Source organism: Rhinolophus sinicus, linkage group LG03 (assembly GCF_036562045.2).
Source record: "Rhinolophus sinicus isolate RSC01 linkage group LG03, ASM3656204v1, whole genome shotgun sequence".
Lineage (NCBI taxonomy): Eukaryota > Metazoa > Chordata > Mammalia > Chiroptera > Rhinolophidae > Rhinolophus > Rhinolophus sinicus.
This window is the reverse complement of record NC_133753.1, coordinates 175,703,537-175,728,590: the sequence shown is the minus strand read 5'-3', so window position 1 is coordinate 175,728,590 and position 25,054 is coordinate 175,703,537. Positions and strand designations below refer to the sequence as shown.

At 40.4% G+C, this 25,054-nt stretch overlaps 1 protein-coding gene across 1 annotated transcript in view; it reads left to right on the top strand.

The window, feature by feature from the left end:
• SLC1A3 (solute carrier family 1 member 3) overlaps positions 1–25,054 on the top strand; it is a 78,169-nt gene that overhangs the window by 39,821 nt on the left and 13,294 nt on the right. The window contains exons 4-5 of the mRNA XM_019737239.2: positions 21,798–22,002; positions 24,828–24,870. Of these exons, the coding sequence (XP_019592798.1) occupies positions 21,798–22,002; positions 24,828–24,870 (248 nt within the window). The remainder of the gene's footprint in view (positions 1–21,797; positions 22,003–24,827; positions 24,871–25,054) is intronic.

Genomic DNA, 25,054 nt, shown 5'->3' with positions numbered 1-25,054 from the left:
GGAAATGTGTAGTTCTTCTTTTGTAGTTTTAATTAAGAGTCTAATTTGATCATTTTCCTCTTAAAATATTCTACGAGCCCTGTGAATACTAAAAAACACTCACTGTTAACCAATTTCTATTTTCAGCTACATGTCAGTCATGCAACTTAGCAAGAGGCCTTCAATGAAGTAATTATTTCCAATGTACAAAAGGCAAAATTAGCTGCCATGAATTTCTCTGGAGCAAAGCATATTGATCTTTCCAAATAAATATTTTCATTTTTGACATTCAATCAAGATAACACTGAAATTCAAATACATCTTTCGTTAAGTAGGACATTTCCTTTGGCAATCAAAATGATTCCAAATTTTGTTCAGAAAAGAGAGGGAGAGAGATCAAATGTATCAAAGCAAATTTAATCAGTTTTACTTTGGCACATTATTCCTGCCAATCTAACCATCAGTCTACTCACACCAAAGAATACATATAAAAATTAAGGTAGAATCAGTGATTCTTTCAAGGAAAGAGATTTTTTTGTCAACACAGAAGAAAGGCAGATTTTGGTCAAATTTTGACTGAAAGTCTTTCCTTAACAGACTCATTTTATTTTATTTTTACAACTGAAATCAGTAATAGAGAAAAGACAACAGTCACAACCATTGCTATACTTTAAAAGAGAGCAGTTTCTCTTAGCGCAATTTATCACATTGACTTCATGGCTTTTTTTTTTCTTGTTTTAATTTATCCCAACCTTTATTCAGAGGAGGCTAAGATGAGCTCTGAGTGCTGTGAGTTTGTAGTGAGCATTTTGGGGTTCTATAGCATTATAGAGTATGGGTTAATGTAAGCCATTCTGCATTTCTAAGTGATCACTTAGAATTTTCTTTCAAAGTATTAATTAGCATTAAACTTACCATTTGGTTTACATTTATCCTTTTGTTGAGGACCAATCACATAGATGTGCAAGAAATAGTATTTTATTCTTCTAAACACCTTTCCATTATTAAGTTTTTAAAAATCATTGTACTGTCTCAATGTTGGAAGAAAATAAAGATTTGTCTGTTTAATTATTTTATCTACAGGTAGGACTATTCCACTCTGATCAACAAACTGAAGTTTTAAAACTTTTGCTTAGAAACTTTTCAAGGAAATTTGCAATTTGGGTCAATAAACCTTGCTTACTGATGATTAGTATAACTTGGGACACAGCTCTTAAATTAATTCGAGCCTGCAAAATCTACCATTTTTGCTCACCTAATTCGACCTTTGGAAAAGCTCCAAATGCATTCTGTACCACACCTCCTCTGTATAGTTTGAGACTTTGGCTTTTTACAAACTTCGGTTGCCCTTGGAAGGCTCTTACGGCTTCGATCACAGTGCTCTTGTAGGATACAACCCCCGGCCTTCTTGTGACTCTGAGCTACTGATACCAACTTCCCACAGGTAGATAGTTCAAATCACATTTGAAAAACGCAACCTCATCAGGAGAGAGGCTTGAAAAGGACTTCTTTAGCCATGAACAGGCCCCATGTGTGCCTGTCTTGTATGGCTCTTGCTTCTCTCTTACCATCTCATTTCTCACCACCTCCCTCTCAGATCTACCTGCACTCTTTTCTCCAGACTCTTCACCTGAATCCCCTCCTGACCCTCAGGTCTTACCTTGTATGTCGCTTCTTCCAGGAAATCTTCTCTACCCTGTGCAGTGTAATTAGATGGCCCCACTGTCAATATCCACGTCCTCCAGCCAACTGTGAGTTTCCTGAAAGCAAAGGACCATTTTGTTTGGTACTCCATTGCTAGTGGCTGGTAACAATCATTTTCTGAGATCCCAGAGAGTTTCCAGTTATTTTAGAAAGTGTCACGCAAGTCTCCACTTTCATGTAAAGAAGTGTTATACTCTGCATAACACTTTTCTGAGTGATTAACGTAGCAGGGAAAGAGTCAAAGTTCCACGGTGACCCAGCAACGCCTGAAACTCTAACACTGCTTCCTATCAGACCAGAAAAGCCAAAGTATGGACTCTTGACTTAAAGAAATATTGCACCCTACTGTCAATTTATATGGTTAGCTTTTTTTTTCTTTTTCTTTTTAAACAGGCGAAGAGAGCTTTGCCATTCTTTTCCTGGAAAGATTCACTGATTCCATATTTGTGTTAATATTTGGTGGATTGCCTACTAAAGCCATGGCATGTAATTCTGCCCTAGGATGTGTATGCTATTTAAAACAGTGAGCATTACAGGGGAGTTTTCTCGATGCCAGGAGTTCGCTTCTCTGATAGGCATTTCCGGATGTGAGGAAAGATTTATTTTGGCATCCCCAGCTCTTAACTGTTATGTGCACATGTGAGCATGCATGCACACACACACACACACACTCATTCACTCACTCACTCCATACTTTCTCTTTCAGTGCCTAAAATTATCTGTCTTCAAAGTTTGAAAACTGAGTTTACACTGTAGCAAAATAGCTGGCTCTTGGTAACTTTGAAGGAGAGAAAGGACATCTTTCCCTCCCCTGGAACTGAGTACAACAGCTTAAAAATAGAACAGTGCGTGTTTGGTGTTTTCTTTTCATCCTCTGCATCAATAACAGGTGTACAGTTACAGACACAAAGAGCTAGATTCACGTCTTCTGTATGCCTCAGGAGAATTCCCAGAGTTACCCAGAGAGCAAGAACTGTGCCTAAAATGTTTAGTAAAAAAGGGAAGTAACCCAATATAGCAATGTGTTAGTAACACTGCTGTATCACATGGCTTTATTATTCTCTTCCCATAGTGAATCTAGGATGCAAATGCACAGTGGAAGAAAAATTCACCAAGAGCGATTCTTAGGCACTAGAAAAAAAAAAAGAAATACAGTTAAAACCATTAAGAGTTGAATTAGAGAAACTGACACGACTGCTGTAAATTGCAGGCTTTGGAATGGTTAGGCTGAGGGGACTGACAATTGAAATACTTCCACTGGAAAGCATAGATACAGCTTCGTAAACCGAATGGGAGAGGTCAGGTTGTTGCTAGCTTGCTTTTTAATGCATTTTCTAAGATGTACTCCTTAAATCGTAATATGACCTCTTAGAAGCGTTGACCTCACATGTACTTTGCGGTTCACTTCTTCGTCCACTGCGGCATGTCCATGGTCTGTAATGGTGTTACTTGGTGAATAAGTTTGCACATAAATTTGCAGTTTGGAAAGAGTATCACCTGCTAGCACGCTTCTCGGCAGCTGCTGGCAATTCTTTCACATTCCCTCCCCAAGGAAATGGTTCATAATAAATTTGAACAGATGCTAGGTGTTTGGCAGCATTGTGAGGGGTACTAGTTTTCACATTTGGGGTTATTTCATGTCTCACAATTACAATTTCAACAGCCTTATGTCTTCAGTGTGTTCCAGTGTTCACATAAATACCTAACCTCTGACTCGACACTTACGCCTCACGAGTTCTCCTAACCTATTTATTGGTTCTGACACCATCGCTATTAAATCCTTGGCTCTCAAAGTCCAATCTGGTAAACACGCACAGGCAGATCTGATTTGGCACAATATTCGGCTCCTTCTTCCTAAATGTGCTTTTCCAGTCGTCGCCAACAGTACAGTCAAGTGTTGCCAAAACTCTAACTTATAGGTTATTACAGTTCCCAAGTCCCCTTCTCCAGGGTCCCTCTCTCGTGCCCCTCATGCATCACTTCTTTCCCAACCCCCCCGGAATGTGGTTTCTCCAACTCCTGTGCCTGTGCCCTCCTCGGGCTGAGAGCAAGCAACAGATTGCAATGCCATGTTCAGCCTCAGGCCGAAAGGGCTCATACGATACGTGCTCAATAAATTTATCTCAAATGAGCCAAGGACGATGAGCTAAGGAAAAGGAAAATGGTCCTGTTTTCTTATTAGTCAGCTTTAACATCAGAAGACATTCCGAGGGGGTTCTTACGCCCCTCCAGGGGCTGTTAGGGAGCCTACACCAAGTTGTTCGTGTAGCCGGAAAATCCAGGGTGGGTTGGATGAGCCGGTGGAAATGTGCTCATTCAGAACACTCGGTGGTAGGTGAAGGGGCATGTTTGTACCTCTTGCGTACTAACTTCCCATGAACGGTTATCCCATGCACCTTTCACTTCCTTACACACTGTATCTACCTCCTTGAACTAGTTCACATTTCTACTCATTGGCGAGTTACTCCGCAAGCGTTCCTGGGGCACTGACGTGTGCGGTGGCCCCCGCGACACGGCTGACGCACTCCTCAGGACGCCCGGACTGCCCCACCTCCTTTATTTTCCCTGTCAAACCTTGTACAGCCCCGTGCTTTCACTGGATATGCAGTAAATAGTCCCGACACCACCTTCCATGTATTCTCCTGCTTCGTTCCCTTCCTGGTCCTCGCTGCATTTGTTCTCAGTCACCGCACAGCAGCTATGGTCTAGTTGACGTCATTAATTCATTCGGTCTTGAGCTCCTCCGGTCAGTGGTGCTAGGTGCTGAGGAAAGAAGTCACAGAGCTGTTACACATGGACTCTGGGCCCTGGATCTCCCTGCTCTGCATAGAGACGAGATGTTTACATCTGAAGAGTTGAAGAGCGGCCAGATGGGTGGTGCAGAGCATGCCGTCAAAGAAGAGGAGGCTCCCTGGGGCTCATTTACGTGTGGAAATCCTTGTTTGGGTCTTCAGAACACAAGCTTTGGAGCTACCAAATTCATTTCTATACCAGGGCCAACACTGATAGCTAAGGGGGGTCGTTTTGGCATTCAAGCCTCATTTATGGAGTGTAAATAATAGTGATAGTGATAGTGATAGAAATACGTTTCATCCATGGCACATGGGGAGCCCTGAGGGGAGCTCAGTTGAAATCATGGCTGTGAGCACGCTTTATGTGAACTGTTAGCACTGGGCTAGTGTTAGTGATTACTGCCCCTCTTAGATTCCACTTCAGCGGTGTAAACATCCAGCTCGAGGCCCTGTGGGCTTCCTCGCTAGAGAGTGTGTGGTGTGAGGCCATTCCTTGCTTGTGCATCTGCCTAGAGAGTATCGTTTCCTCGGTCTTGGCCCAGGTCATCTGACGGTATCCTCCTTGACATCTTGGCTTTGTCACTCATTGGCAGCCAGTTTCAGGGATGGTGTTGCTTGTTACTTCCCCTCCTTTCAGTGGACTTGCTACTTCCTAAGTCATGCTCGCTGAATCTTGTCAATGTTTCTGGACAAGAAAACTACTTGCGGATGACCCTGAGTAAACAATTGAAGTCACTGTATTTTTCTGTGTTAGAAGAAAATACTCACTTGCCAAGAAACCTCATGACCTTTCAAGACTGGGAAGGTCACCAGTTTCAAGTTGGTGAGCTGAAGCAAAGTGTGAAACTGCTTTGCAATAGGCTGTAGTGAAGCTTTCATTCTGTCCAAGCGTCACCACTAACTAGGGATGTCATTATGTATGTACATCATTGAACGTCCTGGTTTCTTGGCCTCACTCTCCAAACCTAGAGGTCCTCAGCCATGACAAAGCCTCAGTTTTAGGCATTTAATTTTGGCTTTTTGATAACAGACTGGATTTCCAAGGGTGTTTGCAGATTTCCTGTGGGATCATGTTCTCTTCAATCAAGTTTCCATAGCACTCATATGTGTGCAAATTACAACCGAAGTGACATTTACTTAGCCTGGAACAGAGCCTGGCATGTGGTTAACACCTCAATAATTAGCTGAAAATGTGTGAGAACATTCGTATTGCCATTCAGATCGTGTTTACTCTCTTTCACCTCAAAGTAGTAAAATGATCATCTTGATTACAGATGCATTCTTTGATTGGTCAGTGACATTTTTTATTTTACCTGCATAATAATTGCTGCTATTGCCAGGCGTTGGACACACATACTTGTTATCCCTTCTGCAAAGTCATTATTATCTCCACTTTACAGATGAGGGAACTTCCCAAGGATGTTCCCTCATCTGTAAAGTGGCTGAGCCTGCTAGCAAGTGGCTGATCCTGGATTCAAATTTAGATCTATTTGTCGCTAAAGCCCCTTCTCTGTCATGCCGTGAAACCCCAAGTGTGGTGTGGCCTCTAGGTTTATACTGAATCAACTTAAAATGCTAAAGTGCATCTGTTGCCTTAATTTATGCCTATGATAACGTCTATTCTCTGCATGAGCTCAGTATTCTCCACAATTTGTCATACTTGTGCACTTATGCCATGTGTGCTTGAACATTTGGTTATTTGGGGAGAATATGGTTTGTTTACTCAACAAAAGAACTTCTTGAGAGTAGGAACTCATGCTTGTACATGTGCATCCCAGCTCTAGTTGTTATACTAGATGTTGCAGAAATAACCCCTTGATTTGTGGGTTAAGTACAGTTGCTTAGTTATTCTCACCAGCAGAATTTGCAGACTTTGTCATTCATCATTCACTCAACAAATATCTATTGAGTCTCTACTGTAGCCACTGGGCATATAGAAATAAATACAGACCATCATGTATATTTATAATTGAAGAACTATAACCTGGAAAATCACAAACTGATATGTTATTGTGGAAGGAGTGAAATGGAGATGAATTAAAGGTATATGTTTTTAAATAATGGACTTTTTTCACAGTTGACATTACTATTATTTTATATTAGTTTCAGATGTACAGCATAGTGGTTAGACATTTATATAATTTATGCAGAGATCCCCGATTAGTCTAGAACCCACCTGGTACTTTACACAGTTTTTACAACATTATTGACTACATTCTCTATGCTGTACTTTACAATCCTGTGACTATTTTGTAACTACCAATTTGTATTTCTTAATCCCTTCACCCTTTTTACCCAGCTCACCAACCCTCTCCCCTCTGGCAACCATCAGTTTGTTCTCTATAGCTGTGAGTCTGTTTCTGTTTTGTTAGTTCATTTATTTTGTTCTTTAGATCTCCATATAAGGAGATTACATGGTATTTGTCTTTCTCAGTCTAACTTATTTCACTTAGCATAGTATCCTGTAGGTCCATCCATGTCATCACAAATGGTCAGATTTTGTTCTTTTTTATGGCCAAGTAATATTCCATTGTATATATGTGTCACATCTTTATCCAATCATCTATTGATGGACACTTGGGTTGCTTCCATAAATAATGGACTTTTTAGTGATTAATGCAGCACTTCCAGAATTTTTCACCAATGAATTATCCAATGAACTTTCCTGAAGCCTAAAATAATTATTGTTATTCCTTTCTCATATGAATAACTTATGTTTGTCTTAATGCTTAATGTAGCATTAAGCATAGATATCAACATAGATTAAGATATCAACATAGACTTTTCTAGATTGATATCACTGATTCTTTTAGGAAAAGGCAGTTATTTCCTGAAGTTACAAAGTCAAACTTACTGTGTTTTCATAAAACATTTTATAATACAGTTCCATGTACTATCAGGCATCTCTTTATATTTTAAAAATACTTCCTGTAATAACATTTGGCTGTAGGATTCCTGATGCAATTTGTTTTGATGATTCTGAAAAAAATGTTTAAGTCCTCTTGACAATAAAAGAGGACCTCATAAAACAGTGAAATCAATTTTCAACTGGCTGAACATTTGGACCTAAAGAGTATTTAAGGCTGCATGTCAACTTGGAAAGATACCTGGTGAAGTACTTTTTAAAAAAAACCTGTCCTGTTCCATATATTATCAACAACTTATAGACCTAGAAGACACCTACACTGTGTTTTCAAATGACAAACTCCCTCCCCCCAAAAATGGCTTCTACCACATATGCCCATGATCACGATTCAAAATGACTTCAATATGCTGCAACACTGGATGGAAAGCAACAGGATGAAGCTGAGCAGGGGAACATTTACATTTCTGCTTTTAGACTCAAAAGGCAATTGCGCCATTGCAGGGTGGGGAGTGACTGAGCTTGACAGCAGTTCATGTGACTAAAAGCTTCATATGAACCAACATTGAGAGGCGGTGGCTACAAAAGACGAATATAGTCGTGTGCTTCCTCAGTAGCATTATTAATAGTTCGCTGTAGTCTGCACGGGTCACAATGCGTCGGGAGTAGTTTGTTTAGTTCTGCCCACAATCAGGAGTGACTTTGACAAAGCGGGGTAGCTGCTAAGAGGATGTTGGGTCCAATTCAAGACACATTGATTGGACTCCTGTTTGGAGCAGGCAATGTGCTAACTGGTGTGGGAAGAAAGATATGAAGAGTCACTGCCAGTCTCCAGCCTCAAGGTATTGAAAATTTAAATGGAGAGCCTACCAGGTACATACATGGTTGTAAAATGAAGCAGACTATGAAGCCAAGAAGCACAAAGAAAGTGCCGTGTGGATTCAGAAGCTGGACTAGTGGTAGGATTTCCACAGGAAATGAGGACGAAGGCAGAGGATGCCTTAAAAGCAAAGACGCAGAGACAGGAAAACTCAAGGCGTGTTTAGGGAATACTAAGTCGTCGACTGCCTGGCAGAATGGGGTAGGCCTTTGTAGGGAATGAAGCCGGGAAAAGGAGGTGTGGACCCGAGAACCAGGTGCTGACTGAGCGGCAGTGGGAGGGATTACAGGTTGCTGACCATCTGGAAAGAATAATACATGAGGATCAGTTGGAGAAATGATGTGTATTTAGTCTGGAGAAAAGAAGACCAAGGTCCTCTGGGAAATGTGGACCAGACTTGCTCTGTATTCCTCCAGAAGTAAAAATTTATCTCAGGGGGGAAAGGTTTATAAGGAACCAGATTTCAGTTCTTTGTAAGCATCAGGGGGGCTTTTTTGTTTTTTGTTTTAATCAAAGGTGCCCAACAATGAAGAGCTAGTCTTGGAGATGGTGAGTGCCATCATGGATGGGCTCAGAGAAAGTTTCACAACTGACGTTCTGAAGGGAATGGGGCGAGGAGATGCTGCAGTTTCACCAAGAGACCAGGCAATTCTAGGAATTAACCAAGGCCTTCCAATGTGGGATTATCCATTGTTGGGTTTTCTTTCTTTCTTCTTTGATTTAGGGTGTCCATTAGTATGCCAGCTTCTGAATAAAGCCAACATATTATGGCTCCAGTTCAGTGAGATGTCAGACTAACTCTAGTGTAAGCTACCCTGTAGCCCCTCGTCATCGTTGCTTTACTTTACAACAAGTGCATCATCCTTTTTTACTATGATCTGTGGCATCCTTTGAAATATGAATTTAACAGATTTTTGTGAGAATTCCCCATTAGGGGAATCAAATGCAAACCAACAATTGATACAAGTTCAGTGCAAAGGAGACTTAATTTACAGGGAATCTCTATGGCAGCAGGAGTACGGATTACACAGTGGGTTCTAGAGGCAGAAAGGCTCCAGTTCAGATGCCAGCAATGCCAGGTACTAGCTAGCTGTGTGATCTGAGCAAGTGACTTAACCTCCCTGTTTCCTGATCTATATGTGGGGATTGGCCATTGTTAGTCCCAACCTTGCAGGTTGTTTGGGAGGATTAAATGAGATAAAGCACTCAGCATGTGCCTGGCAATGCAGGATCTAATTTTACTTACTGGGTTCTCACATTTTACAGTGCTGTTCCAAGGAGCCCTTCAGAGCTAAAAATATTTTTAAAAAACAGAAACATAACTGTCATCATGGCTCATTGATATGTGCCGGATATTGTTCGGAGGCATCACAGGTTGAACTCATTTAATCCTCAGAACAACCCTATGAAGTAAATACTATTATTTTCCCTCATTTACTGAGACATTGAGAAGTTACATGTCTTGAACAGTCACAAGCTAATAGGAGAGGTAGCCAGGATTCACACCAAGCAAACTCTAGAGTTTATTACAACCATTTCCTTCCCATTTCAGATTTGGAAAACAAATTTTCTTGTTTTCCTCCCAATTTCATTCCAAATACCCTGCTGGATAATTTTACGCATTTTATTTGTTCAGGGCTATTTCCCAGTAATATATTTTCCAGTCTCACTCGTTATAGTGACTACACGAGGGCCCCAATGATCAAGTCTTTGGCCAGAGCATTGAGAATATCCTTAATAAAAGTTGAATGATACATGACTAAGTGAAAAAATGTTAATTGTAGGAACAGTCAATATAGCCACTTTTAAAAGAAGCAAGTTACCCTTCATATAACTTCACTACTTTACCACTTCTTTCCATTAATTGTGTTGGAGTAGTCATAGCCCTTTGAATCATTCATTTGAAATCAGTGTTTTGTACCCTGCTTTCCTTTACCTTATTTATAAATCTTTTATCCAGTATTCCTTTTGAGCAACAATGTCTGCAGTTTGTTCTCTCTCTCTCTCTCTCTCTCTCTCTCTCTCTCCCTCTCTCTCATTTAGTGTTACCAGATTTTACTCAAATGTACCCATCCACTAGTTGTGTTTTTTGTTTTTTTCAAACACTGGTGATTGCATCGTTACCTACCCTCTCTGTAAATTCTAAGAAAAATTTTATCAATCCAGTCCATTCAACATCAGTCTCAAATCAACCAAACACCATTTCTACATCCTTTCTTTGACACCTTCCTAGATCCCTGAAGTCTATTCAGGATAAGTAAAGTTTGATGTAAGGGGCTGCCCACAATTTTCTTTGGAGAATTTTTGGGAATTCCTAAATACCCCTTGAAAAAAACAGCAAAATATGAAACTGAGACTCAGAACCTGTGGGCATAAATTCACGAAACTAAAGTAGAATATGTAGAAACAATTCCTTTCTGTAAAAGGAAAAAAGGACTGAAAGTGTTGCACCACTACTGGTGGAATATATCAGGAATAATTCAATTTTATTGTCGCCTTTGGCCCTGGGGGCAAAAATGCAGCTTTTCCTGTTCCAAGGGGAGAATGTTCTCTTCCTACAAGTAAGGCAGAGATGAAGGAAGCCAACCAATTCCAGAGTTTACCACAGTCTTTTCCACTCTGTGAAGTGATACTGTTTTATTGTTTGGGTCAGGTAGCTGGGAGCAAAATCTCCCACTCTGTGGGTGTGACTATTGCTTCATAGATTAGATAAGAACAATTGATGAACTTTTAAATGCTGAGAAAATTAATCAGACTGAAAGGGGGGGGGGGTGCTGGCCACAGCCCAAGAAATATGTTGTCTGAGATAAAAACACCTACTGAACTTTCCTTCCATTCCTTACTTCTCTGCTCTTTAATCTTTCTTTCTCTTTCTTTTTGCTCTCCTCCTATCTGTCATCCTCTCAACTCTCTTATCTCCATAATCTTCTCTTTCTCCCTAATTCTATCCCCAAAGATTTAATTTTGCACACTCTCTTAACTGGCAAAACCGTGGACTTAAATTTTTTAAAATATGTTCTTTTATATAGTACCTAAGAGTCTATATTCTTGATTTAATTGGAAAATTGCTGAGGAAAGCATGTTTTATTCTCAATTATTTTTCTATGTAAGAAATATATCTTTTAAAAATATTTTAATTTCAGTTTCAAGCAACAAACTTAACCTCGGTCCATTTCAGAGTTGTCACGTTGGGTTATGGTTCCAGAATCTTTTGGTGGCAAGGAAGGTGAGGGGAAGTGGGGGACAGTACACACGGTGTGCGTAGCTCCTTTAGCCCCAGGAATCTCTGCTGCTTCCCAGCCCCATCCAAGGCCTGGAGTCACTCTCTTGCTTCGACTATTCTTGTGGGACTTAGGGCCAGGTCGTATTGGTTTTTAATGTCCATTTGTTGCTCTCTATTTCTATGAGGCTTTCAATTCCTTTTCTACTATGAGGGACAGGCCTTCCATGGGAAGAAAGGGCACCCCTTGAGTCTGCCATGTTCTGCAGTCAACTTGAGACGCCTTTTGATTAAGGTTGGACGAGTCTGGCCCGTTGTGGAATTCGGTCTCATTCAGCGTTCTGCCTGCTAGGAAATGAGCTGCCTTGATCATCATCTTCCTAAGAAAGTTGCTCAGGACCCAGAACGTAAAACTCTTTTCCACAGCAAGTAACCCAATCCAAAGTAAAGAGGGCTGTTTTGGAAATTGCAAACTACTCATCCAGTGGTTGGTTGTAAATCATGATTCTTTGGGGGGGAAAAGGCTGAGGGGGTTGGTGCTCTGGCCCTCAAAGAACTTCCTCTCATTAAATCAAAGCAATTTGCTGCTCTTTGCACTCTCTTCCTACCCTAAGTCACCGACTCTCCCCATTCACATCACTGCGCCTAGTGAGTGCAGGTCAATGGTCCACAGCACGTTGGCGTGTGTTTCCACACGATGGAGGTTTCTTTTCAGAGCCAGGTTTCACAGGTATAACCCAGAGTTGGTCTGACCAGCCCCTCACCCCCACTCCCCAACCCACACTTTTCGATGCTATTTTCTGTGGTCCTGGGCTTCTAAATCTTGGCGAGAGGACAGTGATTCCTTTGTGCTCGGCTGTTACAATGATGTAACCAAAGAAAGGGTCTTGGTCTGAGGCTGTCAGCTGTTACTAATCACTACACCCCAGCTCCTCATGGGTCCCGCTCGCCTTTCCCTCTTGCTCTGCTGAGCACACATAAAGAAGATGAATTACTCCCTGGTTCCTCTTCAAAAAAGCATATTGTGCGGCGCATTCCAATACCGTGAGCGAAGGGTGGGCCAATGTGAAGGGTAAATGGGCATCTCAATCACCACTCAGTGGGTCTTGCACCCGCAGCTGTGGGCCTTTGAGAAGTGAATTTCAGAGCTGGCCCTTCTGAGAGTTTCCTGAGGCCTTGCTGAGAGTGAGAGGAAGTCTCTGTGATGGGTTTTCTGGCTGACCACATTACTGGAACGATTGCAGGGCTGTGTTAGGCTGTAATGAGGTCTATTGGATGGTTAAGACTAGTGTAGAGAGAAGCAAAGAAGACCTCACCAGCTGGTGCCCCCGGAAAAACAGTCTTCACTCCGAAGGTTAAAGAGACCATCACTGGAAGCACTTTATGATTGAGGAACCAGCAGTTGAAGTTGAGCTTCTGTTCCCTCTTACTGCTTCTCTGTGTGAGGACTATAGCCAGGGAAGAGATTGTCTGCTTAGTCCTACCACACTGAGGGTAAAGGTGATTTATGTGACTTTTTCTGACACTGATACTATTGTCTGCTCCACTGATGTTTGTATTTATCTTTCAAAAGAGAACATTTCCCTTTTACCTTTCCACAGTAGTGAACTCTAGAACTCGAAGAAGGACTTTTGTCGAGAAGTTTGAAGGGTCAAATTAAAAACTCAATTTGCCTGACAAATTATATGCCATCACACGCGGTCAATTTGTACGGAAGCGTCCTTGTCAGTCTCATGCAATATAACCTCATAAAGCTAAGTGGTGTTGCAGGTGAATGAAATGTAAAGTTCTGTGATATTATGAACAGTCATAATAGGAAGGAAACTTTGGCCAGGATGAAAACCAATGTGAAAATACTTGTGATTTAACTGACTGTGAATTCCATGAGATCATTCTGAGCTCTCTGTGGAGGTGGTTTAACTCCCTTCACTAAGAATCACTGATTACAGTAAAAGCCAGCTTTGCTCAAAATTCCAAGAAGCAAACCTTTTCTAAAACGTCTTCCCTAGTTAGAATGTCCGTAGAATTTCTGTTCAAATGATTGCCCAGATGCCAGAGAACAGCACCCTCATTTTCTTGGTCTCTACTAACAAGATGAAATAAGTTCTTGGGTGTGGTGGGCTGCCCAAGCTCACAGGAAGTGAAGATGACAGAGAGGGAGGACCACAGCTCATGGTTCCATTTCAGAGAATCTACTATTAACTGAATGGAAGTGTATACCAGTGTTTGCAAACTTTTTTTTTTTTTTTTTTTTTTTTTTTTACCAGAACCTACAAATAACAGATAAATGTATTTTACATTGTCACCTGGCCACACATATATATATACACACACAGCTGGAAAAAGTTTCACAAAAGAATCCTTGCCTTTACCACAGGTGATACACTCTAATATTTTCTATTCTATTCTCTTTCATTAATGGATAAAAATACTAGGCATGACCCACTAAACTGATTTCATGACCTGCATTCTAAGCACTCGGGAGACCCTACCTCTCTTTTCTGTTCCCTTCTCTGCATTTATTTTTTCATTTATTCCCTGATTCTTCTGTTATCATGTGGACAGATAGGACTGTAGCAATTACTTATATAGGCTCATCTGCAAGTGTCACGCATGTTAGCAAACGAGGGGAAATAATAGAGGTGTGGGAGAGGGAGAAGGCAGAAGGGGGAGGGGTCCTCCTGGTGGTGGGAGCAGAGCGATGCCCTCCTCCTGCCCTCCTGACCAGTCTGGACACGCCTGCTGTGAAGGACCACCCAGCGCTGCAAACCCAGCCTCAGGTGATACTGCTCACTCTTTCTCCATCTCTCCTTCTTCAAGGTAGAATGAACCTGACTATTTTGGATTAATTGGGGGGAGAGCAACCAAATTTGGTGAGTCAGAATTTCCGAGTATTTTAAACAAAAGCAACTTTAGAACTTGTAATTCAAACAGGAACCTAATCTAAATGTTAAAAAAAGAAAAAAATAAATAAAAAAGAGTGTGGCTTCTTCCCAGCGTAACAACAGTAACAGTAATAAGAATGACTGTTCAAATATTCACTGGGTGCCTTCCTATGCGGGCACCGTCCTGGGCACTGAGGTTACCTCAATGAACAAAACAGATGGTTCTGCCCTCTTGGCACTCAGATTCTAGTAGAGAAAGACATAGAATGATCAGAACTAGCACATATCAAGGGCCGACTGTACAGATTCTTTTTATTTTAATTAAAATGTATTGGGGTGACAATTGTTAGTACAGTTACATAGATTTCAGGTGTACAATTCTGTAATACATCATCTATATATTACATTGTGTGTTCACCACCCAGTCAGTTCTCTTTCCATCACCATATATTTGATCCCATTTACCCTCATCTACCATCTCCCTCCTCCCTTACCCTCTGGTAACCACTAAACTATTGTCTGTGTCTATGAGTTTTTGTTTATTTGTTTCTCTTGTTCTTTTGTTTTCAGTTTCAAATACCACATATCAGTGGAATCATATGGTTCTCGACTTTTTCCATCTGACTTATTTCGCTTAGTATTACAATCTCAAGATCCAACCATGTTGTCGCAAATGGTCCTATTTCATTTTTTCTCATGGCAGAATAGTATTCTATTGTGTATATATACCACAACTTCTTTATCCAATAATCTATCGAAGGACACTTTGGTTGTTTCCATGTCTTGGCCACTGTAAATAAAGCTGCAATGAACATTGGAGCACATATATCTTTACAGATAAGTGTTTTCAGATTTTCTGGGTAGATACCCATGAGAGGGATTGCTGGGTCGTATGGTAATTCTATGCTTAATTTTTTAAGGAACCTCTACACTGCCTTCCATAGCAGCTGCACCAATCTGCATTCCCACCAACAGTGTATGAGGGTTCCTTTTTCTCCACAGCCTCTCCAACACTTGTTACTATTCGTCTTGTTGATGATAGCCATTCTAACTGGGGTGAGGTGATATCTCATTGTGGTTTTTATTTGCATTTCTCTGATGATTAGTGATGTTGAACATTTTTTCATATGTCTACTGGGCATTTGTATATCTTCTTTGGAGAAATGTCTATAGGTCCTCTGCCCATTTTTTACTTGGATTATTTCTTCTTTTGTTGTTGTTGAGTTGTATGAGTTCCTTATATATTTTGGATATTAGCCCCTTATCAGAGGCGTTGTTTGCAAAAATCTTCTCCCATTTGGTTGATTGCCTCTTTATTTTGTCAATGGTTTCTTTTGCTGTGCAGAAGCTTTTTAGTTTGATATAGTTCCATTCGTTTATTTCAGCTTTTACTTCGCTTGCCTTTGGGATCAAATTCATAAAATGCTCTTTGAACCCAAGGTCCATAAGTTTAGTACCTATGTCTTCTTCTATGCATTTTATTGTTTCAGGTCTTATGTTTAGGTCTTTGACCCTTGGCTCATGGTGACAGAGAGCAGTCTAGTTTCATTCTTTTGCACATGGCTTTCCAATTCTCCCAGCACCATTTATTGAAGAGGATGTCTTTTCTCCATTGTATGTTTTTGACTTCTTTGTCGAAAATTATCTGTCCATGTTTATGTGGGTTTATGTCTGGTTGTACAGATTATTTATGCAAGTTTTCTCTAAGCTCCCAACGTAGTTTCTTTTCTAGATGAAATGGAAGCTTAGAGAGGTCAAATAACACTAGTGAGTAACTGTTTATTATTTATCTCCTTAATTAATAATAAAAGCTAACATCTGTTGAATGCTTACTATGTGCCAAGCACCATATTAAGTGCTCTCTGTAAGGAAGTCCCTTTAATGCCAATGAAAACTCTATGAAGGGGCTTTCCTTATTCCCATTCTATGGATGAGGAAACTGAGGCTTTACGGAGGTCACATGGTACCAGAGCCAGAAGCAGAACTCAAGTATTCTAACCTCAGAGACTGAATTCTTAATCACTGTGTCATAATTTTAAAAAAAGAATGTGCTTCTAAAAATGCCTGAGGTTGGCCTTAAGTAGTTTGAAATATTGTCTTAGATTAAGTTCTAATGCGATAACCTGCTCACAAACTGTGATTCAAAAATTGTGATACAATCATGTGTAATCAACAATTTCTCACCTAACTTTTAAAGATTTGCCTTCTGTTCCAAAACCCATAGAATCATAGAACTCTACTTTTTTTCACAACTTTAGTCTGTAGAAGAAGATATTTTAGTAGGAAAAAATTACATATATATATATATGTAATTATAGACAGAAATTAAAAGTGATTTGTTTTGTGTTCACTCTCACCCCCTCACTTCCTTTCCTCTCAGCTTTAGGGCCCTCTTGCTCATTCTCCTTCCTGAGTGTTCCAGTGTGCCCTCACTCCAGCAGGGGGCAGCTGCTTTAGAGCACAAAAGCCCATTTTTCAAACTGTAAATATGAAGTATATTGTATTTTTAGTTTAATCTTCTTTAAAAAAAACAAAAAACCCTCAGATTCAAATGACTACAGCACATGTTAGAGCTCATCTTTGATTTCCTTGTTGTACGTTTGCCCATCTTGAAATTCTAGAAGGATTGAAAACAAGCAGCTTTCATTAGATGAGTGTTTGAGAAGCCCATTGTGGAGAAGGAGTACATCTAAAATAAAATGAAAACTGAAACAGAGCAATACTCTTGAATCAGCAGTTGCCATCCCCCCTTCTCTGTTCTTGTTGGGTCAGGTCCAGTGGCCCAAGCAGAACAATGAAACACCATGTGCATGAGAAAACAGACAATTCATAACAAATGGCTTCTTTAGATTTCACGTTTCAAAACCAGACACAGTTGATGTAATACAGAATTGTACACCTGAAATCTATGTAATTTTACTAACAATTGTCACCCCAATAAATTAAAAAAAAAAAAAAAACAGACACAGGACATATTGGGGGAAGTACACTGAGACACTTTAAGATAAAAGACATTGGTCTTTAGCAGATGGAAGAATAAAATCCATGCAAATAACAGAGCCTTGATACCTTGACATTATTTATGTGCTATCCTTTAATACTTGGCTGAATACATATTTCATTTATCTAAGAAGCCACACTAAATATTATACCTAAGAAATCTAATTTAAAATACATACTGACAGTTTCACACATATACTTATGAAACACTCCTTCCCCACTGCATCCCAAAAAAACCCATGAATTTGGTGTATATTTTTTTGGCTAAACTGATTATCAAAAGACTGTCTTCATAAATAAAGAGGTAAATGCATATTTATCCATTTGCATGAAGAAACTCTCTTCCTTTCCTCTTTTCAAAGTGACTGCTGCCTAAAATACCCAGGTATTTGAAGTAAAGTCTTAATCAGTTTCATTCTGGAAAACATCTTGTTTGATCTCCTTTAGATGTTTACCTCATTGGTGAATATGTAAGAGGTCTGCAGAAATGATTGATTGCTTGAGTGATTGATTGATTGATTGATTGATTGATTGATTGATTGATTGATTGATTTGTTAATGACTGGTTATTGCTAGGTTGATTTTTAAAAAGGAAACCAGGACTCGAGTGCCCATAGCCAGCAAGTATTCATGGCTCTCCACACTCCATTAGAACAGGCTTTGGGCTGTTTTTCTAGGAATCATAAGGAATTTGATCTGATTGGTTAGTTCTCTAGCTAGCCTGTCTGGTGACCAGTGTTGCTCACTTCTCCTTAAGGTGGGGAATGCTGAGAAACAGTCAGAGTCTTTCCACAGTTGCCTCCTCCATGGAATTTTCCTCCACCAGCTGGCTCATCTCAGCATTGAACTCAAATCCAAGAAAGTTAGAGAAGGATACCATGGATACCAAGGAAGTGAAATGTAGGTGACTTCTAGCTTGTCCGTAAGAAGAGAGGTATAAGAGAAAGGGCACTCCCTTGAGAGTGTGGGTTCAAATCCTGCCACTGCCATTTACTAGCTGTGCAGCACTGGGCAAGTTAAACTTAACTTCTCTGGCCTCTTGTATCATCACCTTTAAAATGGTATCAACAATATGCAACATACAGTTGTCATGAAATTAGATGAATATGTGCCATTGACTGGAGGTAGGATTTGGTGAGTGAGTTAGTGAACTGGCACAAAAGTCAACTCAAAATATACAAAACATATGAACATACAAACATGTCATTGTAATTGGAAGACCAATCACAGTACTTGCAGCAATTGTACAATCTAGTGTATCTTTGGGTTTCAAAAGCGTCCCAATTCTGATGGCAGATTGTTTTCATGATAATGATACCAGGATATCTTGAATGGGACTGGTTTAGTTAAGCCCAGATCAAATGAACAAAAAGAGACCAGTCAAGATTGTTATCTTTACTACTTGCTCTGGAATGCATTTCTCAAATATGTATTTAGATAACTCATAGTTGTTGTAACACACTCACACAAATACCCACATACCCCAGCGATCTCGTATCTCTCCTTTTCCCCAGTGCCCTTTTCTTCCATATATTTTCAAGTGACAAGGCTGAGTGCAAACTTTTCCTTTCCCAAACGTTTAGGGCACTTCCTGCAAAAGTTCCCTTTTCTATAAAGTGATCTAGTAATTTCCCCTTGCCCCCAGACACTTTGACATTTGTGTGTAGTCTCTGGTATAGAGTTCTGTCTCAAATTTTGTGAGGCTGCGGAAAGGACGCGGTCACATTTTGTAAAAGGGAGAGGGAAACTGACACCCTGCTGGTGGTGGGTTTTGTCTCCAGAGCTCTTCCTCCATTTTCCTAGTCCCACCAATATCGAGACCATTTTCTTTCAGGCCTGGTGAGTGACAGATTATCCACATCTGTCCTGCTGTTGCACTGATGACAGTGTGTGGCCTTGTTTCTGGTGGTCCCATTAGTTTCACACGCCTGTCTCAGAGAAAAGGGGAGTGGTTAGAACTGGAAGGAGGGAGGTGCTGGAGTACCAGGAACAGAGGTGGACAAACAGCCCAATGTGGGACACCAGACCCATTTTAGGGGAAGGACCTACTTGGAGAATTCATTAATGAAGGTACCCCCCACAAACCCCTTCGTTGGCGGAAACAACAGGCTGCTATTGCTTTATTCTCTTTCAAAGGAAAAAAGCCAATATGCAGAGGTGAGTGAGGCCTTTTATGTGACTCAGCTCGTCTCGTCTTGGTGTCATTGCTAAAAATATGGCTCAGTGGTTGTCTTCAGCTACTTCAGCATTAGAAAGTATGGAGAAAATACTTTCATATTGGTTTTCATTCTAAAAATGAAACAAACAAGCCAACAAAAGACTTGTAAACTTTGTTTCCTAGACTCTAGGAAACAAGAGTAGCTGTGGACTCTGGGATAATTTCCTCCATCCCTCTGCTCTTGGCGGGAGGGAGAGTGTTCTAAGCCTCCTTCTTTGTTTGCCACTTGGGTTCCAGTGCTCTGCCTTGACCACTTAGTGCTTTCTCTGAGTAGCTATAGGTTGGGAATAGTGGGCAGGAGCGTCAGAGAAGAGTCGCCATGACAGAAGGCAAAAGGGAAAGAAAGCATCTCGGAGGAAAACACTGCTGCCGGTTACCCCCTAGCAGAGATACCCAGCCTGTTGGGCCCATACCAGTCGCCGGTGGAAGAATTGCAAGCTTTAATGGTCGCAAGCTCAGGCAATGATGGGAAAGAGAGTGGGCCCTTTCTGAGAGAAATTATTTCAAATACAGGAAAGCCAAGATATTTTTGGGATGGGATTCAGACCTGAGAATGAAAACAAGGGATGGGACACTTTGAGAACTGATTAGCTCATTTTTAATGTTGGTGAAGTGTCAAAGTGGCACCATCCCAATACATGGAGAGTTAACCCTGGGTTTCAAAACACCCAGGGCAAGTATCAAAGAAGCCGAGTTCATGCATTAAAGCTAAAGTTAGCCTTCTTGTTTATGGAAGCTGGAATTGGTTTCCTCAGGGGCAGAAAGTACACTAAACTTAGTCCCGTGAGCCCTGTGTTCAATTCCCACTCCATTTTACTGAGTATTAACTAGGGCCTTAGGGAGTTACTTAATTTTTTTTTAATCTGTCTTATAGGTTGTAGTTAAAAATAAGAACATATCAGGTACTAAGTAAGTGCTTATTATTAAAATTATAAATGATATGACTCAAGTGCAAATGAAGTTATAAATTGAAGGTCATGACTTCACTCCACATATAAGCTCATTACAATCGGATTAAGATTTTTGGGCAAACCCAGCCAGTTATCTGGCAATCATGAGCATTATTATTTCAATATTTTACCCTACTGTAAATATGTTGGTATAAAGAGGGTCACTACCTAAATGTTAAATCACTCCTAGAATCTGATACTGATCATTGAAATACAATACACCTTTTAATACGATTATAGAAACAGTTTTAAAGAAAATAGTCCAATTAACTATAATTGGATTATACTATAATTGGTTATAGTGGTATTGGTAGGTGAAAGAAGGAAGAAAATTGACGAAATAGCTAATGAACCAGAAGAGCCCATATTATTATAAATAATTTTATCTTTTGAGAGTTTTGTATCATTTCCATTTCTTTTTTCCGTCCCAAGAGGCATTGAGATATGTTCCATTTGCTAGAGTAGTTAGGGAAATCTTAAAAGTCATGCCTCCTTTCTTACCTAGAATAACACCTTGCCTGAGGTAGACTTTTAAAATGTCCTGAAAATGAGAAAAATGTTTAACATGAAATGAGGTACTCCAGGCCTGTGGGACAAGGTGGAGGAAGGCATGGTGCAAAAATGAGAAGACCTCCCCCCCAATAATTCTTTTCAATGAAGTTTTGATTAGATAAGATGAAATGCAGGAAAGAAGCTATCTGTGAACTTCAGCCTTATAACCCAACGTCTACTTTAAGTGCAAATTGTAGGTAAATCAATAGGTGATGGGAATAATAGCTTAAATTTTACTTCAAAACATCAAAAAGACTCCCAACAATAATAATTCTTTTAAAAGCATTTAATGCCAGTTAATCTATATGAGTCACCAGAGTGCTTGCATTTGAGATTATCCAGCCAGAAATATTTTTAAAGTATTTATCTCTTGATCTATAGATACACACACACACACACACACACACACACACACACACACACCACTAATTAGTCACACTCATAGCTTCCCCAACTACTAGTAGTAACCTAGGAAAGAATTTGATTGCACTTCCAAATCATTAGAGAGACACATGAAATCAACTCTTGAAGAAGCAGAAAACAGGTGATCACGTGTTTGCTGACACAGCTGATACCTAGCCATTCTCTGGCCTTTTCCCTCTACCTTTTGTGATGCCTCATACCATATATAAAATTCCATTGCTAGGTGGGATGAGGGTTGGGAGTGTTGAAGGAAATATTGTTCCCATTACCTTCCACTGGAGAATTCCCTGGACTGACTTCCTGAAAATCTCCTTCTGTTTGCCTTCACCAGGAATGGCGGCCCTAGATAGTAAGGCGTCAGGGAAGATGGGCATGCGAGCTGTAGTCTATTACATGACTACGACCATCATTGCCGTGGTAATTGGCATAATCATTGTCATGATCATCCATCCTGGGAAGGGCACAAAGGAAAACATGCACAGAGAAGGCAAAATTGTACAAGTGACAGCTGCAGACGCCTTCCTGGACTTGATCAGGTATGTCCTTGAAAGCCCATTCGTTTGGGTCTATTTTAACTACCCAGCCCCTCTTATTTTGGAGAGGTAATCAGACCTTGAAAGAGGTGTCCAACTGAACCAGCCCTGGGTTTGAAATGAAGATGACATCTTTACTTCTTTGTAACAGAAATTAAAGTAGGGATGCATGATTTGATCTTATGTGAAAGACGTAAGAAGAGCAAGGAGAGGACATAGATTTTGAGAGCCCTGCTTTTAGGATTCAGAATCTGATCACTCAGTTCTCCTTTCAACTGTGCTGCTCGCCTTGGATTATTAATGATTTTTAACTTACTTTGCTCGAGTCTTCTCTTTAAGCCTCGTTTTGTTCAAGTATAGCCTGTTGATTGGACTCTTCTAATTTAGAACTTGTGCTGTGTATTATCACCCATTGTATTCAACAATTTCTTTCCAGAAGGGACTTTAGAGATCATCTGGTCATACCTGTTTCAAGGTCTTTTTTTTAAATTGCTATTTATGAAGAAAGGAGTTGGCAGATCAATAATAAAAGATTAAAGGATGGTTTCTTTAGCATCATTTTATGTACAAACCATACACTGATTACAAATGACTCTTATCTAATACTTGAAACGGACTTGATGATAGAGTCGGTCTAACACAGAACTGCGACGTAAGTCAAAATTTGATCCTGAAACTTCCTGATCGCCCTCTCTACATACCTGCCTTGCATCAGTTAGGTGTGGGCAGGAAGCATATTGCATTTTCAAAAGGATCATTGAAAAGAGCTTGCAAAGGTGCAAGCAGGGTTAAGGCAACCTATGAGGGATGGTGAGGCACCAGGTGACTAGCAGCAATAGGAAGCTGTTTTATTTACTACCCTGAGCTCTGAGCCACAAAGGAATGAGCTGTTACTGAAACCCAGGAAGAGCTATGGCCTTGGGAAAGGACCCTCAGGAGAGGATCTGTCGTTCTAGTTTGGAGGGAATGAGCTGCTGTCCAACCTGTCAGCGGTGAACTGGAAGAATATGTGCATCCGCTTCTCTCTTTCACTACCCTGTGATCTTTCAGAACATTCCACTGGACACACCCAACAGGAAACCAAAAGGCAAGAGAACCCACATGCTATAATCCAAGGGATCAGCCTCCCAGGGCAAGATGGAGAGAGGATCTAGAAGGGCAAATGGAAGATATTCCAGCACAGGCCTCTAGATCCCCACCTGCTTAGCACTCCCACACACACCAGGTAGCCCCACCCAGTCTGTCATCCCCAAACCTAGCTCTTTCCTCCCTTCCTTACAATTTATTTGCAAAGTAGCTGGTGTGCCAATATTAGATACCTACTCTAATGGGATCCCCATTGATCATCTGAAAAACACTCCTCCTAGGGACTTGATTTCACATGCCATCTCAACAACTGGAGCTGTGGCAGGTAGATTCAAGAAAAATTTGGGGAACCAATGGTCTCTCAATTACTACTGTGGGTGACTTTGTACCATCTGTGTGTAAGCACAAGCCAGCCCCACAGAGCCTCTTCTTGAAAGCCTTTATCAGGCAGTTAATCACAATGATCTGAAAGTAACAAGCTACCCTACAAAATTGCATATCAATTTGTCACCCAATAGCTATGTTTTTGTTTAGTTCATCCAGTTAATTACAGCCTTTTGTCATTTTTTTCATGAACTTTATTTACCCTCAGGTAGTTTGGATTAGGAGTGTTTGATTAAAGTCTCTTTCTGTATAACTGCTGTTCCTTGTTTGAAGAATTGGGCTCTTGTCATTTCCAGTCTAGTCAATCCATTAGGGCACCATGTGTTTCTGCCCTTCCTTGCTCCAGTGACAAGTGTATGACAAACCTGTCCCCATCCAGTCACTTGGCTTAGCTTTTATCCTGGAATCTCCTGAACTCACATTTCTATAAGGTTTATAGGAACAGACCCATAGAGCATAGACGGGAAGGAAAAAGAAACAGGATGGTGTAGGCAGGAGGAAGAAAGGGACGAGAATTTATAACCTGAAAAAATTATTTTGATAGCATACAATTGCTAGAATCTCGGGCTCTGCAACTGCCTGAGTTATGTCTCCTTCTCCCATAGTCTTCAATCTTTGAGCTTTTATGATAGTTTAATTCAATTTCCTCTTTAACGGATAGCCAACTGAGACCTAAATGGGTGCCAAGGTCGCACATCTGTTTAGGGACTCCCCAGTTAGAGTGTCGCTCCTTATTTTCTCCCTGCTGTAAACTCAGGCAATACTCAGAGGAAGTGACAAACCCTGCCACATAGGCCTCAGGGTGAAATTTTGTGGGCCATTTTTTCCCCATTAGTCAACAGAAGAACTTCAGAAGCTCCAGCAATAGTGTGTCAATATTCCATCTTTCAGAGGGCCTTTGGGAAAACTTTGTGGAGAATAAAAATTCCACAGTCTGACCATGACTTTGAATTTAGAATATTTGGACCCTAGACACTTGGCACAATAGCAAAATGGCCATTATTGAATAATACTTCAATTAACCAGAAGGCTTTTGACAAAAAGCATTTCCATTCTTCCCTTGATTCTTCTGAGGAGCAGGGTTTTGATGAGATAACGTCTGAACAAAGAATCCCATTGTCTGACAAGAGGACAGATGAGTTGAATTTGGGACTTCCCTGAAAAATATGAACTACATGGGCCACACTTGGGATTGACTATATGTCCCATTTTGAGTCATAAAATCCACCAAAATCTATCTCTTTTTCCATTTGCTGCTTAGTTCAATACAATCTTTACATTAGACGCAATGGAAAAATATTTAAGGAGGTAACTTATTATTTGGGAAGTTTTTCAAGTGATTGTTGCTTTCTTTGCAGGAATATGTTCCCTCCAAATCTGGTGGAAGCCTGCTTTAAACAGGTAAACACTCTACAGCTACTAATTCACCTTTGAAATTCCTCTTTGGCATACCAACAGAGTGGGGCCCTCTTTTTCTTTTTCTTTTATTTTTCCATTTCTCTTCAGTAAGAAACACTTTTCTTCTCAACCAGATGGAAAGCACTAGGGTTTCCTGATAAATTTAAGGAGCAGGGTTTGGTCTCAC